Source organism: Macrobrachium rosenbergii, chromosome 36, assembly GCF_040412425.1.
Source record: "Macrobrachium rosenbergii isolate ZJJX-2024 chromosome 36, ASM4041242v1, whole genome shotgun sequence".
NCBI classification, from domain to species: Eukaryota; Metazoa; Arthropoda; class Malacostraca; order Decapoda; family Palaemonidae; genus Macrobrachium; species Macrobrachium rosenbergii.
The window spans coordinates 9687767-9710417 of record NC_089776.1 but is presented as its reverse complement, the minus strand read 5'-3'; the positions used below and the strand labels follow the sequence as shown (position 1 = coordinate 9710417).

Sequence of the window (22651 nt, the reverse complement as noted above, 5' to 3'; positions counted from 1 at the left end):
ACAGTATATTTCGTGATCCTGATCACCTGTTCCGCTAAAGTTTTTTATGGTTATACCATCCACCAGACCAGGTGTGCTGGCAATTCTACATGACTTCTTAAAAGTTTTGTCCGTGTCGTGAACAAATTACGGAATGTTATTTCAAATCCTCTTGACGAATCGTGTTGGCTGACACGATGTTCGTTGTATGGTTTTTAGTTTTCTGTAAAAGAAAACTATTGTGCCGGCTTTGTCCGTCCGTCCGCACTTTTTCTGTCCGTCCTCAGATCTTAAAAACTGCTGAGGCTAGAGGGCTGAAAGTCTGTATGTTGATCATCCACCCAAACTAAGAGGTTGAAACATGTACAGACATTAGGAGTTAATGAGACTACAAGCCCAGATTCACGATATGCTAGTGCAATTGTGAGTGAGGGGCTGACAAAGGTGTGTAAGGTACATTTGGCGAGAGGAAATTTCCAAGGGAATGAATGAGAGTAGTAATTGTTCGTTTTATTTCAGGGTTAAGGTGAGAGAGGAAACTGTAAGACTTGTAGGGTACAGAATTACCACAGGGTAGGATTCTGATTGAGATAGGAAGACAGATAAGATAAGGATTTATGAGGGACGAGCAGCGGGAGGTTAGAGAAAGAAGAGGATGTATGGAACAGGTGCTTGTCATGAATAGTTATCTGAGAAGATGGAAATTAAAAGGAAAATGCTTTATGCTACACATTAACCAAGAGGAAAATCAAGGTAGAATCGACAGATAATGTGGACAGTGTTAAGGGTATGTCATATAGATGATAACTTTTAATGATGAAAGTGAATGAGCTGATAGAGTTTTCAAACAGAGAGAGAGAGAGAGAGAGAGAGAGAGAGAGAGAGAGTGACTGGTTTTACGTAAAATCAGGGCTGTGACAAGGGTGAGTTATCTGACATATTTGTGGACTGAGCAGTGCGGGAATTTAGAAAAAGGACAATGGATACAGGTCCCAAAATTGATGGGCAAGAAGATGGGTCATGAATGGTGTGTGGAGAGGCTGGTGTTTTCAGAAGATACAACACCAACTGAGTAATAGTGAGGAGAAAATGCAGAGACAGGTGAGAGTTAGAAAGTGCTTTGAGGGTAAATGTGAGGGAGAATGTCAGAACGGAAGCAATAGATTCATATAGGTATCTGGGAAGGATTGAAAGGATGGTGGTAGGATGAAAAAAGGAGCCAGTCACAGAAAAAAAAGTGAAGCGAAGAAAGCAGCAGGATGTGTACAAAAGATTGGAAAGAGAATTGCAGTCCATGAAGGGATTGTTGAGCCAACTCTCCCCTACAGAAGCGAAGTGTGGATGTAGAATGTGAATACAAGTAAAAATGGATGATGTAGAGAGGAACTGTTTACATACTGTATAGCATAAATAGAAGAACTGAAAAGTTAAGATATGTGGGGATAAGTAGGAGTTATAAAGGCGAAGTAAACTAATAGATGAATCTGTGTATTGACATGGCTTGGTCATACGGGAAGAATGGAGGAGAAGTTGGTGAAAATAATGCAAAATTCTAAAGTGTTAGAGGAGGAACGAGAAGAGGCAAACCAGGGAAGGACAGGATAGATTGGGCGAAAGAAAAACTAGAGAGGAAAGACCCAGAGTGATAAAGATGAATGCGTAGTGTATGTGTGTGTATGTGTATGTGTGTGTGTAAGGGTATAATGGGCTCTGATGTACAATCTGTGTAGGTGTAAGAAAAGACAAGTGTTCTGAACATTTTTTTTATGCACCGGTGTCCAATTCCTATTCAGCACTTAATCTGTGAATGTGGCACTATGTGGCACCCGAAAGCACCCCCCCCCCCCCCCCTCCCTGCTATAGCTGACACTTGAACGCAACTCAGAAGTAACACAAAATGATTCACATACATTCTCAGCCTCTCTCTTTGTGTTTAAAAGGGTTTTCATTATGCATAATTACTAAATGATTCACCCATCTACTCCCTGCCATACTTTAGCTGACCCGCTATATAGACCCCATGGCAATATGGCAAGAGCTAGGTCAAAAAAAAGGTCATCGCGTTACTCAGACTGAGGGTATTTATGAAGCTTAATTGGTTCTCGATCTCCCTTTTCTTATTCTAAGTATACATATATATATATTTATATATATATATATTTATATATATATATATATATATATATATATATATATATATATATTTATATATATATATATATATATGTTTACATATATATATATATATATATGTTTACATATATATATATATATATATGTATATATATGTTTACATATATATATACATATGTATATATATATACATATGTATATATATATATACAATACACCGTATAATGTAAATATATATATGTATAAATACATTATGCATATACATACATCTTTAGGATACCAATTTACATATCTAAACCGTTAATTGGTAGGACGATTACAAGATCTCTCTTAAAGTCTGTCTAAAAGGACTTTAACATTAACACAATGACGTCTATATATATTTAAACCTCTCTACTTCCGTCAACCAGATTTTTCCGGTAGCTTCTATTTCATTTATCTTTACTTAAATCCCAAATGGTAATGGATTTAAGAGTGATTTATTATTAGCCCTGTAGTGCTCTTGCAACAATAAAACTATTAAATTTTCTAAAGAGCTGAGAAGCTTAACAGCCTATTGGGAACCTCCGTGTTTGAACAATTTATTTAGAATTCAGCAACTGTTGTTATTAGCGAACAACTCGCTACTCACTTCTTTCTCGTTCGTTTTGTTATTTGTACTCTAAAGTAGTTACCGTATATTCAAGCAAACTGATACATTTTAAGATTAAGTCAATAAATACATACATACACACACACACACACACACACACATACATATATATATATATATATATATATATATATATATATATATATATATATATATATATATATATAGGCGTGCTATACATTTTTTTTGGATGTTAATAGTTACTTGATAATTATCACTTTTGCATTCCTACAAGTGACTCGAATAGTAATCTCATCCACAATTATGCAAATGAGCAAAGCCGCATTTATCAAAATACAAAAATGATTCAAAATGGGAGCTCTCAATCGTTTGCACGGCGGTGCTCGTCAGCCAATCTCATTATTCAATAGTCGAGTTCGTTCTGCTAGATTTAAATTTTTAGTACGATTGGCATTCGATACATCCAAAAAATTTTGTCAAGAAAATCCCCGTAAAGTGTTGCGAGACATGAATTTCGACTTTAGTGGAGCTTCAAAAATTCAGTTTCGTGTAACGACGGTTGTTCGTGCCGGCAATTATTTAAAAGTCCACTAAGACGAATGGAAATATTTTAAATTGTCGCTGATTAAAGTTCTAGATGTACGTTCATCACTGAAATGCAACTTTTAATCATTAAATCCTTTCGTTTTATGATATTTAATATTTTATAACCTTTGGTTTGACGTATACTACTTGACCTCTCGGGTCACGTCACAAACACGTGGACAAAAAATTATTTTTAATAACAACAGGCGTTACTCTGAGGATAGAGAAATGACGGGAAAAAGCAAGATTAAAAATTCCTGATAAAAAAAAAAAAAACTAGTTTTAAAAAAGATAATGAAATGAGCTTAAATGCGAATCACCTAGCAGTCGTTTACCCACTTCACACAAAAAAAAACAAAGACTGGGGTTTTTCTAAGCGGTTCCTTCTAAAAAAAAAACAAAACTTTCTGTTCACCCAGTCACAGCAAGGAACAGCACACCGCTGTTTACCTTTTTCCATTCCACGGCCAATCAGTTAGCATACGCTTCAGAACTCACATTTCCCTGGCAATTAGCTTGTCAAGTTTGTGCACTAGCTGGAGGTGATGAAACTAGCCGGAGGTCTTCTAGCGATCACGCGCGAAGCACAAAAACGGTCGACCTCAGCACACTGGCACTATAAGCTACCTTCGGCGAGTGGCAGGAATTGGTTGGAATTCCACCCCGCAGCAGCAGCAGCAGAAGCCGATGAACGAAACTGTGATTCCATTCCCTAGCAAACAGGTGTCGCAACATCTGTTCGTTGTTAGAACCAGATGTTACTGGCCAATACCTGCTTGAATTACCTTTCGGATAAGGGAGAATTGTCTCTCCAGGGCGGTGCAGTTACCGACAACGCTGAGGAAGGGAGCGAGACTTCCTCTTGAGGTCTTTGCTGCTATAGAATTGGGCATTTTTTTGGGGGCCGGGGGACCACTTAACCCACTTAACCGTCAAGCATCTGTTGGTCTAATGCCCCAGTTTGGGCAAGACTCTGCCTGTTTCTTTTGGAAGTCACTTTTGATGTGGAGACCTGAATAAAAGCTGGAGAACCGTTTTGGCATTTTATTTTAACTCTTTGTAGACGAAGGAATGTGTCGAGAATTTTTCATTGCTTGCCGAGAATTTTCCATTATTTGGTCGTATATTGTCTAGCAAAAACAGTGATATGAAAGTCTCCTACGCTGGTGGGAAAACATCATAAAATGAAAAGGTTTTCCGTACGTAAAATTATTGAAAAAGGTAAAAAAAAAAAAAATATGGTTTGTTGAGTTAGCAAACAGGCGTATAAAAAAAAAAAAAGTCTGTCCAGGGAAAGCAAATTTCCAAAACTATTTCCCATTAAAGAAAAAAGTTACATAATGGTTTGAAAAACAAAAGAAAAATCTGACAATGGAAAAAGTCTCACCGAATTTGATGAGGCGGCAGAAAATGATTAGGAAACGAGAACTTGTGAAAAAAATTGTCACGAAAACAGTGACAATGATGAACAAGTACAAAATGCGCCGAAGTTTCTTCAACGCCATCGCGTTTTCTGTGCAGCTGCTACAGCGTATAATTAAGTTCACCGAAAATAGACCTGTCTGTCGGTGGTCTCGGTATGATGCTGCATGAGCCGCGTCCCATGAAACTTTAACCAAGGGCCGGTGGTGGCCTATCCTATATCGTTGCCAGAAGCATGATTATGGCTAACTTTAACCTTAAATAAAATAAAAACTATATACTGAGTCTAGAGGGCTGCAATTTGGTATGTTTGATGACTGGAGGGTGGATGATCAACATACCAATTTGCAGCCCTCTAGCCTCAGTAGTTTTTAAGATCTGAGGGCGGACAGAGAAAGTGCGGACAGGAAAAATGGTCACAGAACAAAGGGAAAGCTGCAATATCTACCATTTTTCTCACTTTTCATTTTTGCAGATACTACAGTCTCCCATTTTTTGGGTAGTATAGATTTTAACAGTTGACTAAAAAACTGTGGCAAAATTCCTGAGCAATAGACTAAATTACGTAATCGCCAATCTCTTGTACTTTCAATTATTTATTCACATTTTTTTCTGTTTATTTATCGATTTGTTGATTTATCTTTGTTTACTAACAACTTTGGAAGCTTGAACTGCGAGTCAAAGGCCCTTGTAGGCGTGTTCCATACGAATAGGGTTCACCTCCTGAATAATACATTGTTGTTACTAATGTTAGCACTGATGAGGAACACCGTTCAAGTGTTCGAAAGCCATTGTTTATTTTACACAGTAATATATATTTTTACTATACAGTTGTGGATTTTTATTACACATTGTTTTTCGCGAAATTGTGAATCTCTTATTATTATTATTATTATTATTATTATTATTATTATTATTATTATTATTATTATTATTATTATTATTATTATCAATGTTACTATAATGTGTGCATATACTGTATATATACAGTATATGTGTGTGTGTATGTGTGTGTGTGTAAGTGTGTGTGTGTGTGATTTTAAGAAACCTATACCAGCTCGAATGGTGGAGATGAAACATCGCAGGAGCCGTTGCAAAGGCCAACCCTTCTAACTACAACTACGACTACTACCACCACCCCTTTGTACGTTATTGGCTGCCAGAGATAACGAACAGAAACCTAAGCGGTTGCTATTAATAACACAGGGTAATTTGGCACATGTGCAGAGCAAGGAACAATAAGTAAGAGGGTAATTCGACATATATGCTGAATGATCAACCAGAAATTCGCAAAATACACAAACATGAAACAGCTCAAAGACAAACACAATATACTGAACGATTAATTGCCAAACGTGACTAATATATTGCATTCCATACACATCAGTAAAGCCTGTCACACTACAGTTGTTATGAATGGTAATCGAATGTATAGATATTCATATGCTACCATGACTATTCAGTACAGTATACATTACGAAACTGCTGGCAGTGCGGGGGAGTATGCTAAGTAACCTAAGACTAGAACATACAATTGTCATAACCATTCCACTTGTGCGGTGCAGGTGTACAATTACCGACGCACGTTCAAAGTAACCTGTATAGCATAATTATTACTCTCCCCGATTATCAAACACTTGTATGCACATTACTGTAGCGAGCACACACAGAACAGTACCAAAACCTAGATGAGTTTTTGATATAACTTAACAATTAAGCTGAACCTTTGATGTCCCCTAGTCCCATCTGAGGACCCTCTGTTGAAAAATTTTTTTCCTTCAGTACTTTCTAATATATATTTACTATGATTAACCCTTTCGCAGCCTTATTGATATATATATCAATGGAATTTTTATTTTGACATGATGAGGACTTTGTGAAATAGCTATTTGTAATCGAAATCAAGGGAAAAACTTCCTGCATTCTCGTGTGAGATTCATTGTCTGTACTGAGCAATGTCTCACTGCCCCAGAGGAGTGAGTTGTCTGTTTATGAAGCAATGTAAAGCGTAATACATAGTTCAGTTAGGGGTAATATATGGCCTCGTATAAGATTAAAACATATATAGCAATTTAGGATAGAGAAATTGCGCACACCGGCTATTTCATACTGGTGTACAGCTCATTCGCCACAGGTGTTACACCCACTGTATAATCGCAACATGTAGGCTATAAAAAGATAAACAAAACAAGAGAATTGTATTAATAACGGCTTATACAGCAGAAATGTCGCTTATAGCAGCTGGGAACCTGAATTCTGTTGAAATTATTTAAAGAACTTTTAATAAATTCGCGTCTGAAGCAAACTTCCCATATTTATTTTTCATACGATTTTCAGTGCTTTTTAAGCCTTTTATTTCCATCTACACTGCACTTTTTAGTTTTCTGTAAAAGAAATCTACTGAGATGGCTATTTGTCTGTCCGTCCGCACTTTTTCAGCCCGCTCTCAGATCTTAAAAACTACTGAGGCTAGAGGGCTGCAAATTGGTATGTTGACCGTCCACCCTCCAGTCATCAAACATGCCAAATTGCAGCCCCCTAGCCTCAGCAGTTTTTATTTTATTTAAGGTTAAATTTAGCCATGATCGTGCGTCTGGCAACGCTATAGGGCAGGCCACACCACCTGGCCGTGGCTGAAAGTTTCATGGGCCGCGGCTCATACAGCATTATATGCTGTACAGAAAACTCGATTGCGCCGAAGAAACTTAGGCGCATTTCCTGCTTGTTTATTTCCCTATTTTACCCATTTCTATCAACTTTCTAGATTCCTCTTTCTCTGACATCAATTTATGTAATTATTCTCCCGCTCTCTCATTATGTGCCTACCACCTCATCCAAAAATGATGCCTCTTGCCACCTGTGCTAACTTTTCCATCACGACTGCCTCACATATCCGTTATTCTCTCACAATCAGATCTTCTTACTATATATATATATATATATATATATATATATATATATATATATATATATATATATATATTTATATATATATATATATATATATATATATATATATATATATATATATATATATATATATATATACCGTATATATATCCTGGGATATCGTGTAATTGGAACTTCAAAAGTTCAAGCGAAGATGAATGCATTACTGCCCTAATGCTAGTCTCCTGGCATTTTAATACGTTTTTATCTGTTTATTAATTTATCAGTTTATTTTTCCTTTTTAATAAGTGAGATCTCCTCTTTCTGTATTTCCCGTTCACATTCTCTTGCTTCCTAATGAGCACCATGTTCTTTGGAAGCTTGAAATTCAAGTCAGTGGCCCCTGTGGTGGGCTTGTTCCAGGTGAATAGGGTTCGTCTTCTGAATAATAATAATAATAATAATAATAATAATAATAATAATAATAATAATAATAATAATAATAATAATAATAATAATAATAATAATAATATTCAGTGGTGAATTATGTTGGTTTTATAAAAAAACGTCACAAGAGCTTTCGTGCCCTATCCTCGGTTCATCTTCATCTGAGCTCAGTCGTTATGCAGGTTCTTTAACATAGCTGCAACAAACAAAGGAGACTAAAAGATTAACCATCAAGTGAGTCAGTCTCTAAAAAGATAAAAACAAATACAAGAAAAACCAAAAGGCAGCACTAAACAAAATCAAGTTAAATAAACAAAAAAGGCTGCAAAGATGGTTTATCTTCAGTCTCCATCAGGGCACCAAGACAGCCTCAGCTGTGCAACTGGGACAAAAACCCACCAACCAGAAAACCATCTTCAGTCTCACGCTGCTCAAAGATCAGCTCGTGGTCACACCATCTCACACTCCAGTCTGGCGACGTGCTCCACTTCGTAGGCTGAAGATGCTCAAAAACTCGACCAACGTCGACTCTTCAGTCTACCTTGCCCAACCAGACCCGACTGAAGGAAAAACGGAAGCCATCATCAAAACAAAAAAACTTGAATTAAACTGAAGATGAACCCAGTTCGCAAAACCCATTAACGGACACTGAAGATGAACCATCTCAGCTCTTAGACTGAAGACGTTTTCAGTCTAACATCAACATAATTCACCACTGAATATCATCTTGTAACTTTGAGCTAGACTGAGATACCATCATATCCCGTTCTCGTCTAACTTGAATTCTAGGGAGAAAGACCATAACATCAACATAATAATAATAATGGAATAATAATATCTAATAATAATAATAATAATAATAATAATAATAATAAAATATGTGCTTCATTTTAACACCTCCAGGTTTTTATTCTTCACTTCGACTTTCTTCTTCCATTTTCCCAGCATTTATTCGCAAACATCTGTACACAGGTCTTATCTACGGCGTTGGTTAACCTTAACCTTCACACCTTATCCTTTGTATGTATTTTCAAATTGTTCTACTGTTTCTGTAACTTCTCATTCCGAACACCAATAAGGTCTTATCTGCCTCTTCCATTTAGGTTTTCATTCATACAGAACTTATTCTCTTCTCCTGCAAGATTGCTAAGTCTTATCCTTCCATAATCTTCCTCCATCATTCGTTTATCATAAATATCAAGCAGTCATGGTACAGTCGACTTCATAAATTTTGGCGCACATCACAGTAAGCTAAGGGGACATGTGACATCTGGCAACTCTATGTTGTTGCTGATCATTATTGCTACGTAATTAACGATACTTTGTTATTTGGTGAACGTGGTTTTTATCCCGTGTGCACACGTTTAGTGATTTTGTTTCACAGTCAGCTTCTCATTTGCTAGAGTAAACATGGGGATTTTGAACGCCATGCGGAGGGTTGCCAAATGCCTCCTTGGCTCGCATCTTTGAGATGTTTGTTTCTTTGAAAAGTTGAACAAAAGCTGCTACTGTCGATTTCTGGACTGGCAGCAAAAGTATGTTAACGCAGAGTGACTAACCTTTATAAAAAGGACACAAATTTAGCTAAACTATTGCTATCTAGCAAAGATTCTAACTTATATCCGACAAAAAAACAAAAGTTTTTCGCCTCAGTAACGATAAAGAGTTAAATTACCCACATCATCGAAAGACAAGACACCTGTATAACTCACGAATTTCCCCAGATGTTCCCCCGGCTCCCAAGGCTGGCTGTCATTGTTTGCCAGAATTGTTATCCTTTCTGAATCAGTCGAGAACAAACCAGTAGAATCTCCCATGGTCTTCAACAGGTGCTACTTGGGTAAAGGTATAAGCATCGACGCATCTCGCACTAGCTGACATGTCTACACTCTTCCTGGCTTCTACTGACGCAAATCTTATTCTTTCAGAAGTTTTACGTAATTCCCTGAGGATGCTGAGTAATTAGAGCTTCAAGAGCTCACGCGAAGACGCAGCGCATTATTACCCTAAAACAATTTACTTTGCACTCTTGATCATTTATTTATGTTTTACCTATTCAGTTATTTTTTTTTAATAACTGAATTATTCTTTCTTCTGTAACTTCTTCCCAATGAAGACCATATTTTTTGGAAGGTTGAATTTCAAGTCAGTGGCACCTGTGGGCTTGTGGAATAATAATAATAATAATAATAATAATAATAATAATAATAATAATAATAATAATAATCTCTCTTTGTATCTCGTAGTAGTCTTACACTGTTTGTTCAGGCAAAGAGAAATCATTATTGTCTATACAATACCTGTTCACGATTATGAATATATTAATAATATGTTTCCAGCACACACCCGGAAATATTCTCACGACGAAAGAAGCACGCACCTGGTGGCTACTGATTATTATGGTTGACTGGTTAACCCCAAATATATAAGTTCCACGTCGGGATTTATCAAATATAAACTGAAAAATCTTAAATGACAAAAATGTGTTCAATGCGGATATTGCATCACGATCAGTCTTTTTTTTTTTTTTGACTGTCTATCCATTATCTGTCCGTTTTTTTTTTTTTATCTTTTACAGAATCGTTCAAGTTTCTCTTACCCGTATTTATAAACTTCTAACAATCAGCTTCAACCCAGTTCCTAAATTGACAGAATACAGTTAAGGCTAAAATCGCTGGTACGCCTAACGATAACAAGGAACTTATAAAAGCTCCATAGCCTTCGAGATTAGGTGTGGGATAAAAAAAAAAAAAAAAAAAAGTAAAAAATGCGCCGAAGTTTCTTCGGCGCAATCGACTTTTCTGTACAGCCGCTACAGTGTATAATCAAGGCCACCGAAAATAGATCTGTCTTTCGGTGGTCTCGGTATAATGCTGTATGAGCCGCGGTCCATGAAACTTTAACCGTGGCTCTGTGGTGGCTTATCCAATATCGCTGCCAGAAGCGTGATTATGGCTAACTTTAACCCTAAATAAAGTAAAAACTACTGCGACTAGAGGGCTGCAATTTGGTATGTTTGATGACTGGAGGGTGGATGATGAACATACCAATTTGCAGCCCTCTAGCCTCAATAGTTTTTAAGACCTGAGGGCGGACAGAAAAAGTGCGGACAGAAGAAATTGTGGACGGACAGACAAACCCGGCACAATGGTTTTCTTTTCTGAGAAATAAAAAAAACACTAGATTAAAAGGCTATTCTCTCCCAAGTCCTCCAGGATATACAGCATCTGTTTCCCTTCTTGGTCCTCAGAGAGTCAGTGTCCTCTTGGAACACCAAGTCTGGGGCTCCTGGCCAACAGATTGAGTGGATTTTATGAAAGTTAGACTGTCAAGCCAAACGTTGGGACACTCTCGGCCATCCAGGGCTTAAGACAATGAAAAATGATTGTTCGAGGGGTTGAGCGGCACGATAAAGACATCGAGAAGATGACTGAAATGAAAGGCAACGATCTGAAGGTGGAACTGGGAGAAAACTCCACAGTTACACTGAGAAGCAGTCAGAGAGTTTGGGACGCTGAAAAAAAAACCCTTTAGTAACACGTACTGTTGACCAGCATTTGCACCACAGTCATGGAGTACCAGAAGCAAAAAAGGCTTAGTAAAGTAACACATACACTTGACCAGTATTTGCCCCACAGTCACGGAGTACCAGAAGCAAAAAAAAAAAAAAAAAAGGCTAAGGTGGCCCAATCATGAAACACTGATGCGTTATACGGAAATTCTCGGACGGTAAAGAGTGGCTTCCCATGACATCATCGGTTATTGTATACCTGCAGAATGTCACGAACGCCAGGAAATTTCTGGTGCCTGCTGGATCTCCCTGGCCAGATGTTGCGACACCTGTTTGTGAACAAAGAGTCCGGTCTTTGAAAGTTGTAAAGTGATTGCATGGCAGTGTCCAGAGCCATTCGCAGATTGCCTGACGTAGTGCCGTGCGCTTCTCCAGTGCGCTATTTTCTAGTGCCCAGTGGAAACGTGATACCAGAGAAATGTGAGTTTTGGAGATTATAATTATAGATGATAAAAAGTAAACACTTTTTTTTCTGTGGTTTAAATATTTATTTACGTTGCTTGTCAGATAATGTCTCTGGATTGGAATCGGATTTAAAAACTTCTTCTTCCCAAGGTCTCCTTCTTGATTAAGCCCAGTCATTACCCTATCTGAGTCGCCAAATGAACTGAATATAAAATTTAGGCCAAAGGCCAAGCACAGGGACCTATGAGGTCATTCAGCGCTGAAACGAAAATTGACAGTAAAAGGTTTGAAAGGTGTAACAGGAGGAAAACCTCGCAGTTACAATATGAATCAATTATTGCCGAAGGCACGCTAGTGATGCCTACAGTGCACCGCATGAGGTGCACTGACGGCGCTAACCCCTGAGGGGCTGAATCTGGGGAACTTGACCAGCAGATGCCACTCAATCATTGGGCAGAAGGAACTGACCCGAAAAGGCTGGGTAGCCCAATCATTAAAGCTTACTTGAAAGTTACTAGACCCCGACGCAATAATAGGTCAGCTATAGGCGGTTGTCAGGTGATACGTCATCGAAATAGGTCTTCTTTGAACATTGTGTTATGGCAACACTGCTGATGACATCGACTGTTGATTGGCCTAATTTCGTCTCATTCGAGTGTACAGAAATAACTTTGAATTATACCAATTATAAAAAAAAAATTCTAAAATAACTAATGATAAATAATTCTTTTTTTAGTTACTACAGATTTACGACGGCTATAATGATAATGTAAAATTTGGCTTTTAATGAAGCAGCATATATTAAGCAAGCATTCTCTAGAATAAATGAAATACTGTGAATTTTCCGAAAGATTTGACTGCACAATATATATATATTTTTTAATAGCGATTGCTACAAGCCTTTTATAACTTAAAACTATATAATACAAAAGAATACTACGGATCCGAGTCATTGCATTTTTATGTGAAAAGTACTTAATTTCAATTAATCATGTTAAAAAAAAAAGAAGTAGGCGCCTAGTCCTATATTACGATGCTTTAACAAATGTGACTACCGTTCTCTCTCTCTCTCTCTCTCTCTCTCTCTCTCTCTCTCTCTCTCTTCACTCGTTTCATATTCTCTCTCTCTCTCTCTCTCTCTCTCTCTCTCTCTCTCTCTTCATTCCTTTGTCTTTCTCTCTCGTTTCCCTCATAAAAGCTTTAGTCTGTTATTCTCTCTCTGCGCCATTTTTCTCTCATCCATTGTCTGCGCGAGAGCACAATCTCACAGTGTTGCCATAACCACCTGGGCGATTACCGGTACATTCCGGTTCTTAATAGACAGATGTTGTGACACCTGTCTGCGAATATGGAAACCTGTCTGCTACTGCCTTGAGTGGCCGTCCGGAGACGTACGGAACGATTATTAGGTTCCTTTATGTAGGGCAGTGTATATTCCTCCGACGTGCCTCCTGACATTTTCTAGTGCCCAGTGGAAACATGATGCCAAATCTATGTGAGTTTCGAAGCCTAAATTTTTTTATAAGTGTAATGATGAGGTAAACTCATTTGCATGCGATCAAAATGTTTAAGTACATTTCTGAGCGTGATGTTATGCGAGTTAAGATAGGCCTCATCGGGCTCGTTCTTATCAAAGGTGCTGGAATCCATGGTCCAGAGATTCTGCTGGAAAGAAGTATTCCGCCAGCAGAGGGGCCAAGGAATGGAATGTCCTCTCGGCGCCGACAGACTATGAACTCTACAAAGGTCTTTGGCTGAGAATGGGATTTTTAAGTGTGACTGAGAGTCGAGGTAGAGGAAGACCTTCTTTGTACTTTCAGCCTCTTTAGGTGAAATGGGGCTTGGGAATGGTTTCGGAAAGGCTGGAAGGTGATGTGAATCCTCAATATGTGCTTATGAACGAAACTGGGATGGCGAAGCGTGACGTCGGGAGCTATAACTTTCGGTGAAAATGGATAGAGGGAGGGAACGTATCTGTGATTAATTACAATTGCCATTACTTTTAGTGGTAGAAATTCAAATACTTTTTCACGAAAAGGCAGCAAATACTCAGGAGCTTCAAATACACAAAACCTACAGCTTCCGGGATGAGCATCAGAATACTTTGACTGATTCTCACTGGAACGTTTTGCATTTATTTCTTATATTTTTCCCACTAGCGGATCCAGAGAAATTTCATGGGGGTGGGGGTGCACCAATTTTCATATTATGTTATACATACATACATACATACATACATACATACATACATACATACACACATATACATATATATTTCTATAACAGATTTTTTATTTTTTTCCTATTTTTATATTTCTCATTTATGTTATGATCTAAATCTTCAATATTATTATTTTGTCATTATTTTTCATGGGGGCGGGGGCACGTGCCCTAGTGCCACCCCCCTGGTTCCGCTAGAGATTTTTCCTCATCATACTTTTATAACATAACTTAAAATCACCAATAAAAGCAATTATCCTTATATGTTAATGGAAGATACTGTTTTTCATTCTCTTATTTCAACAGTTACCTTTAATCCGTATTATTTTTTTTAACTTCTAATAGTAAAATAAATTGTTTCGAAAACTGGAAAATTAGTTATATTAATACATTTTATGATTATTTTTTTCCTATTTAATCTAAAATGGATAACCTGACCCAGTTGATTTGTGCTCTAGTGAATTAATTTGGAGATTAATCAAATTTGCCATTTTCCATAAATATGTCATGTGATGCATGAAGTAGATACGTCATGTGGTGCATGAAGTCGATACATCATGTGGTGCATGAAGTAGATACGCCATGTGGTGCATAAGTTCAATATGCCATGTGGTGCATGAATTCGATACGTCATGTGGTGCATGAATTCGATACGCCATGTGGTGCATGAATTCGTGATCGTCATGTGGTGCATGAAGTAGATACGTCATGTGGTGCATGAATTCGATCGCCATGTGGTGCATGAATTCGATACGTCATGTGGCATGCATGAGTTCGATACGCCACGCCATGTGGTGCATGAATTTGATATGTCATGTGAATCGACGTCATGGTGCATGAATTCGATCGCCATGTGGTGCATGAATTTGCCATGAATTGAATTTGATAATATGCCGTCATGTGGTGCATGGCGATCGCCATGTGGTGCATGAATTCGATACGTCATGTGGTGCATGTCGTCGCCATGTGGTGCATGCGATACGTCATGAATTCGATACGCCATGTGGTGCATGAATTCGATACGTACGCCATGTGGTGCATGAATTCGATACGCCATGTGGTGCATGAATTCGATACGCCATGTGGTGCATGAATTTGATATGTCATGTGGTGCATGAATTCGATACGTCATGTGGTGCATGAATTCGATACGCCATGTGGTGCATGAATTCGATACGTCATGTGGTGCATGAAGTAGATACGTCATGTGGTGCATGAATTCGATACGCCATGTGGTGCATGAATTCGATACGTCATGTGGTGCATGAATTCGATACGCCATGTGGTGCATGAATTCGATACGTCATGTGGTGCATGAATTCGATACACCATGTGGTGCATGAATTCGATACACCATGTGGTGCATGAATCCGATACATCATATGTTGCATGAATTAAATATGCCATGTGGCGCATGAATGCGATACGTCATGTGGTGCATGAATTAGACACGTCAAGTGGTGCATGAACTACATACGCACGTGGTGCATAGATACGCCATGTGGTGCCTGAAATAAACGGTCATGAGGCGCATGAATTAGACAGGTCATTGGTGCACGAATTCAATGCGTCACGTGGTTCAAGAACTGGTTTAAATTCAAGCGAACAAAAACGAAAGAATTGCCAACAAACAATGATGTAGTCAGTGCCTTGTGCCTGTTTGCGAAGAGAGAGAGAGAGAGAGAGAGAGAGAGAGAGAGAGAGAGAGAGAGAGAGAGAGAAACTTCTAACCAACGCCTTTTTCATTTTCCATTTTCAGCTTTCAAAATGCCGACTCCTTCGCCAGATTTGATCCGGAAGCTGAGGCTGTGTTTTTGCCGTCGCAGTTTCTTGAAGCTGCTGATCATAGCACTTGCTATGATGTCGGTGAGTCTAATTGTTTCTCAACACGACCTTTCTAAGCCTTGGGGCCTGTGCTGATCTAAACGCCTTGAATTGTCTGTTACTTCTTGTTGTGTTTGAAACACTTAGAGAGAGAGAGAGAGAGAGAGAGAGAGAGACACTGATGTGTCCATCTATTCTTTTAACAGCTGCTGTCGACGAAGAGCAAGATATTCCGGGACTATAGGACTAGTAAAAACGTTAGCAATCCGAAGCCCGCAGATCCCCAAAGAATTTTTAGCGGCAAGAAGAAAGAACTTTGCCCTGAGCTATCTCCTCACTTAGGTATTTTTCCTCAGTGTTTATTCTCTTTAAAAACCGTTTTTGCTCTCTCAGTTACAAATACCCGCACAGATGCACAGCATTACAGATATAGGCATACACAACACACACACACACACACACACACACACACATATATATATATATATATATATATATATATATATATATATATATATATATATATATATATTGTTATATATACACATATGCCTATCTATCTATCTATCTATCTATCTATCTATCTATCTATCTATCTATATATATATATATATATATATATATATATATATATATATATAGTTAAACAATAAATAACAATCAGAGCATCAATATTGAATTCCCTATACTTTGGGAATAACTTGAACTCAAAGGAAATTATATAACGCGAAATATCATAAACTCAGTACTCAGCAACATAAGTTATTTAGTATGAAAAGTGAGTTAAGTGTTAATGAGTCATTTGTAGCTCATTATAGCTAATTATTTGAAAGATCATTTTGGCATTCTCGCCTTCCCATTCTTCAATTCCTCACAATATAAAAAAATAATTTCCAGTTGGACGCTTCAACATAAGCTTTAAAGTGCCATCTATTGAAGAGATCGAGAAGGCCCATCCCGAGCTGGAACTCGGAGGCCGGTTCCGTCCGGCGGAGTGCCGGTCGAGACACCGTGTAGCCATCATCGTCCCGTACAGAGACCGGGCCCTTCACCTACCAGTGCTTCTCAGTCATATAAATCCGATGCTCCAGAGGCAACAGATTGAGTACACCATTTACGTTGTTGAGCAAGCAGGTTAGTGTGCTGGGAGCAAGTTTGTGCTCGCCTTCAGAAGTTGGTAGGACTGGTGAAAGCTTCACGGGATGGGAAATGTTAGACTGAAGTCAATACTTGAATTTAACATTATTATTTCAAATCAATGTGATTGCTATCCTGATGAAAAAATTAGAATTTGAGGCATTTTGGTGGAAAAACTCCCAAAATTGGTCTCCACAATTTTTCTTTTCATGTAGTCAGTGGCTGTTTTAAACTCCAGCTCACGGGTTCCATTTCTCATTAATTTGTGTAACCAAGGACTACTTAAGATTCCACTGGAATCCTAACCAGTTAATTAAAAATCAACAACAATATTCCTATATCAATAGTTAATACAACCTAAAACAAAGTTAATTCAATCTGAGATGATCAATAAACTGTGAAAGCTTCTCTAGTGTCTTGCCACTTCTTTTTTTGTTACATTTAATTTTTAATTTACATTTATTTATATTGAAGGCGAGTAGTTTTGGGGATGAGGAACCAGGTGGAGCAGGAAACAGACAAGAATTTTCTCTCTGCTGTAGTTTTCAAAACACTGGCCCATAGGTTGAGCCACATTACCTTATTATAGTTTCCAGTTTTAAAAAGATACTGAATTCACAATGTCTAGCTAGCTACTAGACAGGTATAAGGGAAGGGGAAATGAAAAGTGACCTTTATTAACATCAAAGGAGTCTGGAGGGAAAAGAATGATGTGCATCAGAGCCATGGCTGAAAGGAAATTGACAAATGCATTTGTGTCAAGCTTCACTGCTCAGCGTCCCCTGAGGTACTTCGAAGACTCACCCGACGAGAATGGGGATGGTTTTTCAGGCATAGGCCAAGTTTCGTGTGGGCCTGTGAACTGTTGGTAGTGCTGATGCCTTATTAATGCTCATGGCTTCCTCCCTCCAGCAGTCACAACATTGTTCCATGCTTCAACGAGAGAACCAGAGTGTTCTTCCTTCAGTGACCAATGTAACTGCACCACCACCACTGAAATCTCAGCAGGGGGGAAAAAGGCATTGCTGTTCCAACAGACTTACATAAAAGTTAGCCCTAATGCTGGACAGGCACAACCAAGGAAGGTTGCTCAGACAAGGAGATCAAATGCTCACTAATGACATTCATTTGACAGGGTTGAAATAAGTTTAACAAGGAGTGAAGGTGAGGCAGTGGTCTCCACCTGTCTGATTTTGGTTCACCTAACTACATCGCAGTTTTATTACCAAATAAATACTACTATCTTTAAAGACATTCAGAAGAAAGCGATTCTGAGTCAGAGAATTTATATGAAAAAATTGACTAGAGTAGGGGACTGTTTTCTTTCCAAATGAAGACTGGATAAGATGTGCTTTATTTTGAACTGCTTTTAAAAAGCCAAAGAGAAAATTCCTTTCAAACAGTGGAACTGTCAAGTATTCTAACCTTGAAAAGGTTTTGAGAAATTCAGATTTGTAATCCTACATACACAGGATTTAACACATAAAATGCTATTATGTGAGCGTGTATTAAACAATTATGGTAATCAAATAAGTTCATAAGAAATTTTTCATCCAAATCCTCTTGCTATGAGGGATTTTATAAACCTAGCTGAGTCAGATGGCTCTAAATTAAAGATTCTCTTGTCAATAAACAATATTCCACGTTTGGAGCTAAGCAAAGAAAACATGTCTGTTAGCTACTGTCTTGAAAATAACCCGATAACTTATAGATAACAGCTTTTGACTTGTGGCCACTCAAAATAATTGAAAATGCAGTGTTAAGGAACCCTTTTTATTTTTCTGTTACTGAACCACATAAGAAAGCTTTTCGACGTAAGAGAATGCACAGTGAACATCTTTGAAGTTTTCTCCCTTTCAGGAAATGATTCATTCAATCGGGGAAAGTTGATGAATGTTGGCGCCTTGGAGTCTCTCATGCGCCATACATACGACTGTTTCGTATTCCATGACGTGGACTTGATACCAGAAGACGACAGGAACCTTTATACTTGTCCAGAACAACCACGTCACATGTCTGTTCTGGTTAACGCTTCGAATACCCCGTAAGTCTGCAAGAATTTTGTTTTCCATCACTAACTGCTCTCTTTCTATTGGCCTTGGTAAATTGCTAGTCCTGATGTAGTGGAACTGCGATGTTCCAAAATGATTCGTCTGGCACTACACAAGTTTCTGAGTTATCTAACCTTCCAGGTTACTGTTCAAAGGCTCGTTTGGCGGAGTGAGTGCAATGGCAGTGCAACACTTCAGGACAATCAATGGATACAATAATAAATTCTGGGGTTGGGGAGGTGAAGACGACGATTTGGCCAGCAGATTAGCATTCCACGGACTCACAGTTTCCAGTTACAATGAATCTATTGCTCGCTATACGATGCTTCAACATCAGAAAGCTATACCCAATCCAGACAGGTAAGACCAATGTTTTCGTTTAGTTGACACGTACAGATAAAATTCAATGTTGCCTCGCGAAGTGTTGTATACCTGAAGACATTACGTCTGGCTAATTTTGCAGTTTGTAATGTTACCCTTCTTGTATACTAGCTGATGTTTTAGTTGGTGACAAATGGTAAGGTGAAAAAGTTTACAGTGTAAACATTTGATAGTCGAGCAAACGGCGTTAGGCATCATTAATTTTTCGCTGCAATGGAATCGAATTCTTGAATGATCTTATACACTGCTGAAAAAGGCTATAGAAAAGAGAAAATATTAATATGAAGTAAAAATCATAGCTATAACGAAGGTTGACACACTCTTGAAATACAGTAGTTTGTTTGAATGAAACAAATTATCATTTAGAATGTGAGGCATTTCCATCAAAATTGCAACTGGAGCGTGAGAAAAATTTGATTTCTCTTGGGTTCCTTTTCAGATTCAAGATCATAGCTGAAGGCAAAAATATCTTCAAGACGGAAGGTTTGAACAATATCAAATACAGAGTACGGGACATGAAACTTCATCGGCTGTATACGTGGATTTTAGCTGACCTTAATCCTTCTTGATCACCACGTCCCTCGAAAATTCATGTATCTTGGTGTTTGTAGTTATAATAAAGTTCTTTATGTCCTTCGTTCATTTTAGACCCTACCAACTATCTGTCTGTCTTTAAGGTTACTCAGCGCTGGAAAGGAAAATGAGAGTAGGCAGGTCTGAAAGGAGTAACAGGAGGAAAACCTCAAAGCAGTTGCACCAAGGAATGAAAGGGGTTGCAGCTAAGAGCCGAAGGGACGCTGCAAAGAACCTTTAGTAATGCCTACAGTGCACTCCGTGTGGTGCACTGACGGCACTAGCCCCCCCACCACCCCCTACGGGGAGGAAATGAGTGTAAACGAAAGCTGCAGTTGTTGAAATGGGATAATTGCTTAGCAAATGTTTTGTAAGAATAACTCAGAGGCTGAGAAATGTGGAGATATGTAGTGGAGGCAAAAGGTTGGCATAGGTTAATGATGGATAGGAATTTTCTGAAATGGTTTAGTGGTGAGGAAAGAATATACGATGATAGGCTTTGTTACCGGGAAGTAGGAGAGGAAACCATGAACAGATGGGATGAAAGAGGTATAAGAAAGAAAAAAATAAGTAAAAGATAGAGGTGGATGATGCAATTCGTTTAAAAGATACGACATGCATATAATGACCCCTCCGTGTAGGTGTAGGAAGCTGCTCACTTTGAGTTGAGTTAGTTTTACTGCACACGGGGTTCATCCCCGGTTCTTGTGGCGAAGAAAACTTTCATCGTTCTCTTCTCTCCACAAAGCACCCTGTGTCCATTTATCAGAACGACCTTTTTGAAAGTGTCTGGACCCCAGTTCCTTTAGTAAGCTGATTAAACCTGAGTTGTCGCAACTGGAGCAATCAGGGGGTTTCACGTCATGTGGAATATCAGGTGCCCTGTCAATGTCTCACTTCTAAATCACTGCTGCTTTCTGAAGTATTTCTCATGAGGTTCTGTATTCTATCTAGTGTTACTGGCAGCTTAGTTAGATGTCCTTCTATTGTAAAGGAGGTTGGACATATATCCGTAATTAATTTAATGTTGTTGCAAACATAGATATAGTCCCCCTCGTTTTAATACAAATTTTTCCAAAAAGTTTAACTACTGAGTTAAATGAGAATATACTCTCTAAGCGAAGAGTACTTCAAAATGTTTTTCATGAGGCAATCATCAATGTTTTCCCGGCTTAAAACTTAACCTTAGCACTTCAGACAACAGAAGTTACTGATGAGTGATCTACTGAATTACTGATGCATAGAATCATTGGGACAAATATTTGTGGCACTCCACAACCGGGCGTACGCAAAATCTTTAGCCCCGTTAGTGTTATAAAATCATGGGAAAAAAAGATATCTGAAAATGTAACCAAAAATCAACACTAAACGACACTTATTTCCAAAGCTTCCCCTACAAGTTGGCAAAAAAAAAGAGACGTCAAGAACACTCCTCCTCAGTGTTCATCAGCTGATGCAAAGAACAGCTAACTGTTAAGTGATGAGAGAGGAAGTCATCTAATCAATATGCTTTCAATACCAGCCTGCCATTTCAGGGTCTCAGTCCACGCAGCAGCAACTGTTTTGACATCTTGTATTTCCTGAACAGCTCCTTCCTGACAGCATTTATCGTATGGGGTCACTATAAGTACTTTTTCCAGGACACTAATCAGAGATGGATTGAAGGGAATTGCTGGAAGTATCTTATGAAAAAATGGCTAGATAATCTTGATGTAAAATCATCACGAGGGCCTTGTTTAAGGTGTCAGTTCACCTTGCAGAAGTTCAGTTAGATCATCTAACTACAGAATCAGGGCTTCTTACAGATGTACTGCAGGGTGGCTAGAGTGTCATCTCTTGTACTGGCAAGATGAATTCCATAGGATACTGGATTCACATCAGACTGCTGGAATGCAGTTTTTATTGACTGCAGATCTTGAAGAAATTATAAGAGGATAGAATGGGTAACTTTATTCAAGATAACACAAATATCTACCTTGTCTTCCTTTGCAGTCAGTCATACACCATATCTTGTTCCCTGTGTGAAAATTCACAGCAAACCTTTTATTGAGCAGGGAACCATAGGATAATGTTGGTTTTTAGGCATTAACCTATGCCAAATGAATATCATTATAGACACCATTTAATGCCCTGTCAGATATCTGTTCAAGTCTGGTACTCGCATAATTAAGCTGGCACCTGCACTAACAGGTTTCAAGGAGATCAGTGGTCAGTCTGTTTAGCATGCAACGCAGACAGGAGTCAACGCTATTAATCTCACTTCTAGACCTATGGGTTACAAAACAAATGGCTTTTGCACTCACTCATGAAGAATTCTGAGTGTTTAAACATTTTTGCTCTTCATAGTTTAAGAGTGGTGCCAAAATTTGAGGGCCTCAGAACCAGAAGGTTGTAAACGCCACTTTTTTAAAAATGAGTAAA

General features: G+C 38.3%; 2 protein-coding genes across 2 annotated transcripts in view; one reads left to right on the top strand and one right to left on the bottom strand.

Moving 5' to 3' along the window:
- Positions 1-4072, bottom strand: part of LOC136856471 (beta-1,4-N-acetylgalactosaminyltransferase bre-4-like) — a 16152-nt gene extending 12080 nt beyond the window's left edge. The window contains exon 1 of the mRNA XM_067134338.1: positions 3809-4072. The gene's annotated coding sequence lies outside the window, so the exon portion shown is untranslated. The remainder of the gene's footprint in view (positions 1-3808) is intronic.
- A 7882-nt stretch (positions 4073-11954) lies between these two features.
- On the top strand, positions 11955-20291 carry LOC136856470 (beta-1,4-N-acetylgalactosaminyltransferase bre-4-like). Its single transcript, XM_067134337.1, has 7 exons — positions 11955-12059; positions 16024-16130; positions 16295-16430; positions 16986-17222; positions 19086-19269; positions 19418-19636; positions 20097-20291. Exons 1-7 carry the CDS (start codon positions 11957-11959, stop codon positions 20224-20226), a joined length of 1116 nt encoding a protein of 371 aa, XP_066990438.1. The 5' UTR covers positions 11955-11956; the 3' UTR covers positions 20227-20291.
- The last annotated feature ends 2360 nt before the right edge of the window (positions 20292-22651 follow it).

What these genes read in the sequence shown, in the direction of transcription:
- LOC136856470 (XM_067134337.1), top strand. Translation starts at nt 11,957, where the DNA reads ATGGCAGTGTCCAGAGCCATTCGCAGATTGCCTGACGTAGTGCCGTGC. An exon ending in TGAGCTATCTCCTCACTTAG is followed by an intron (nt 16,431 to 16,985) that starts GTATTTTTCCTC and finishes AATAATTTCCAG; the next exon opens with TTGGACGCTTCAACATAAGC. An exon ending in GCTATACCCAATCCAGACAG is followed by an intron (nt 19,637 to 20,096) that starts GTAAGACCAATG and finishes GTTCCTTTTCAG; the next exon opens with ATTCAAGATCATAGCTGAAG.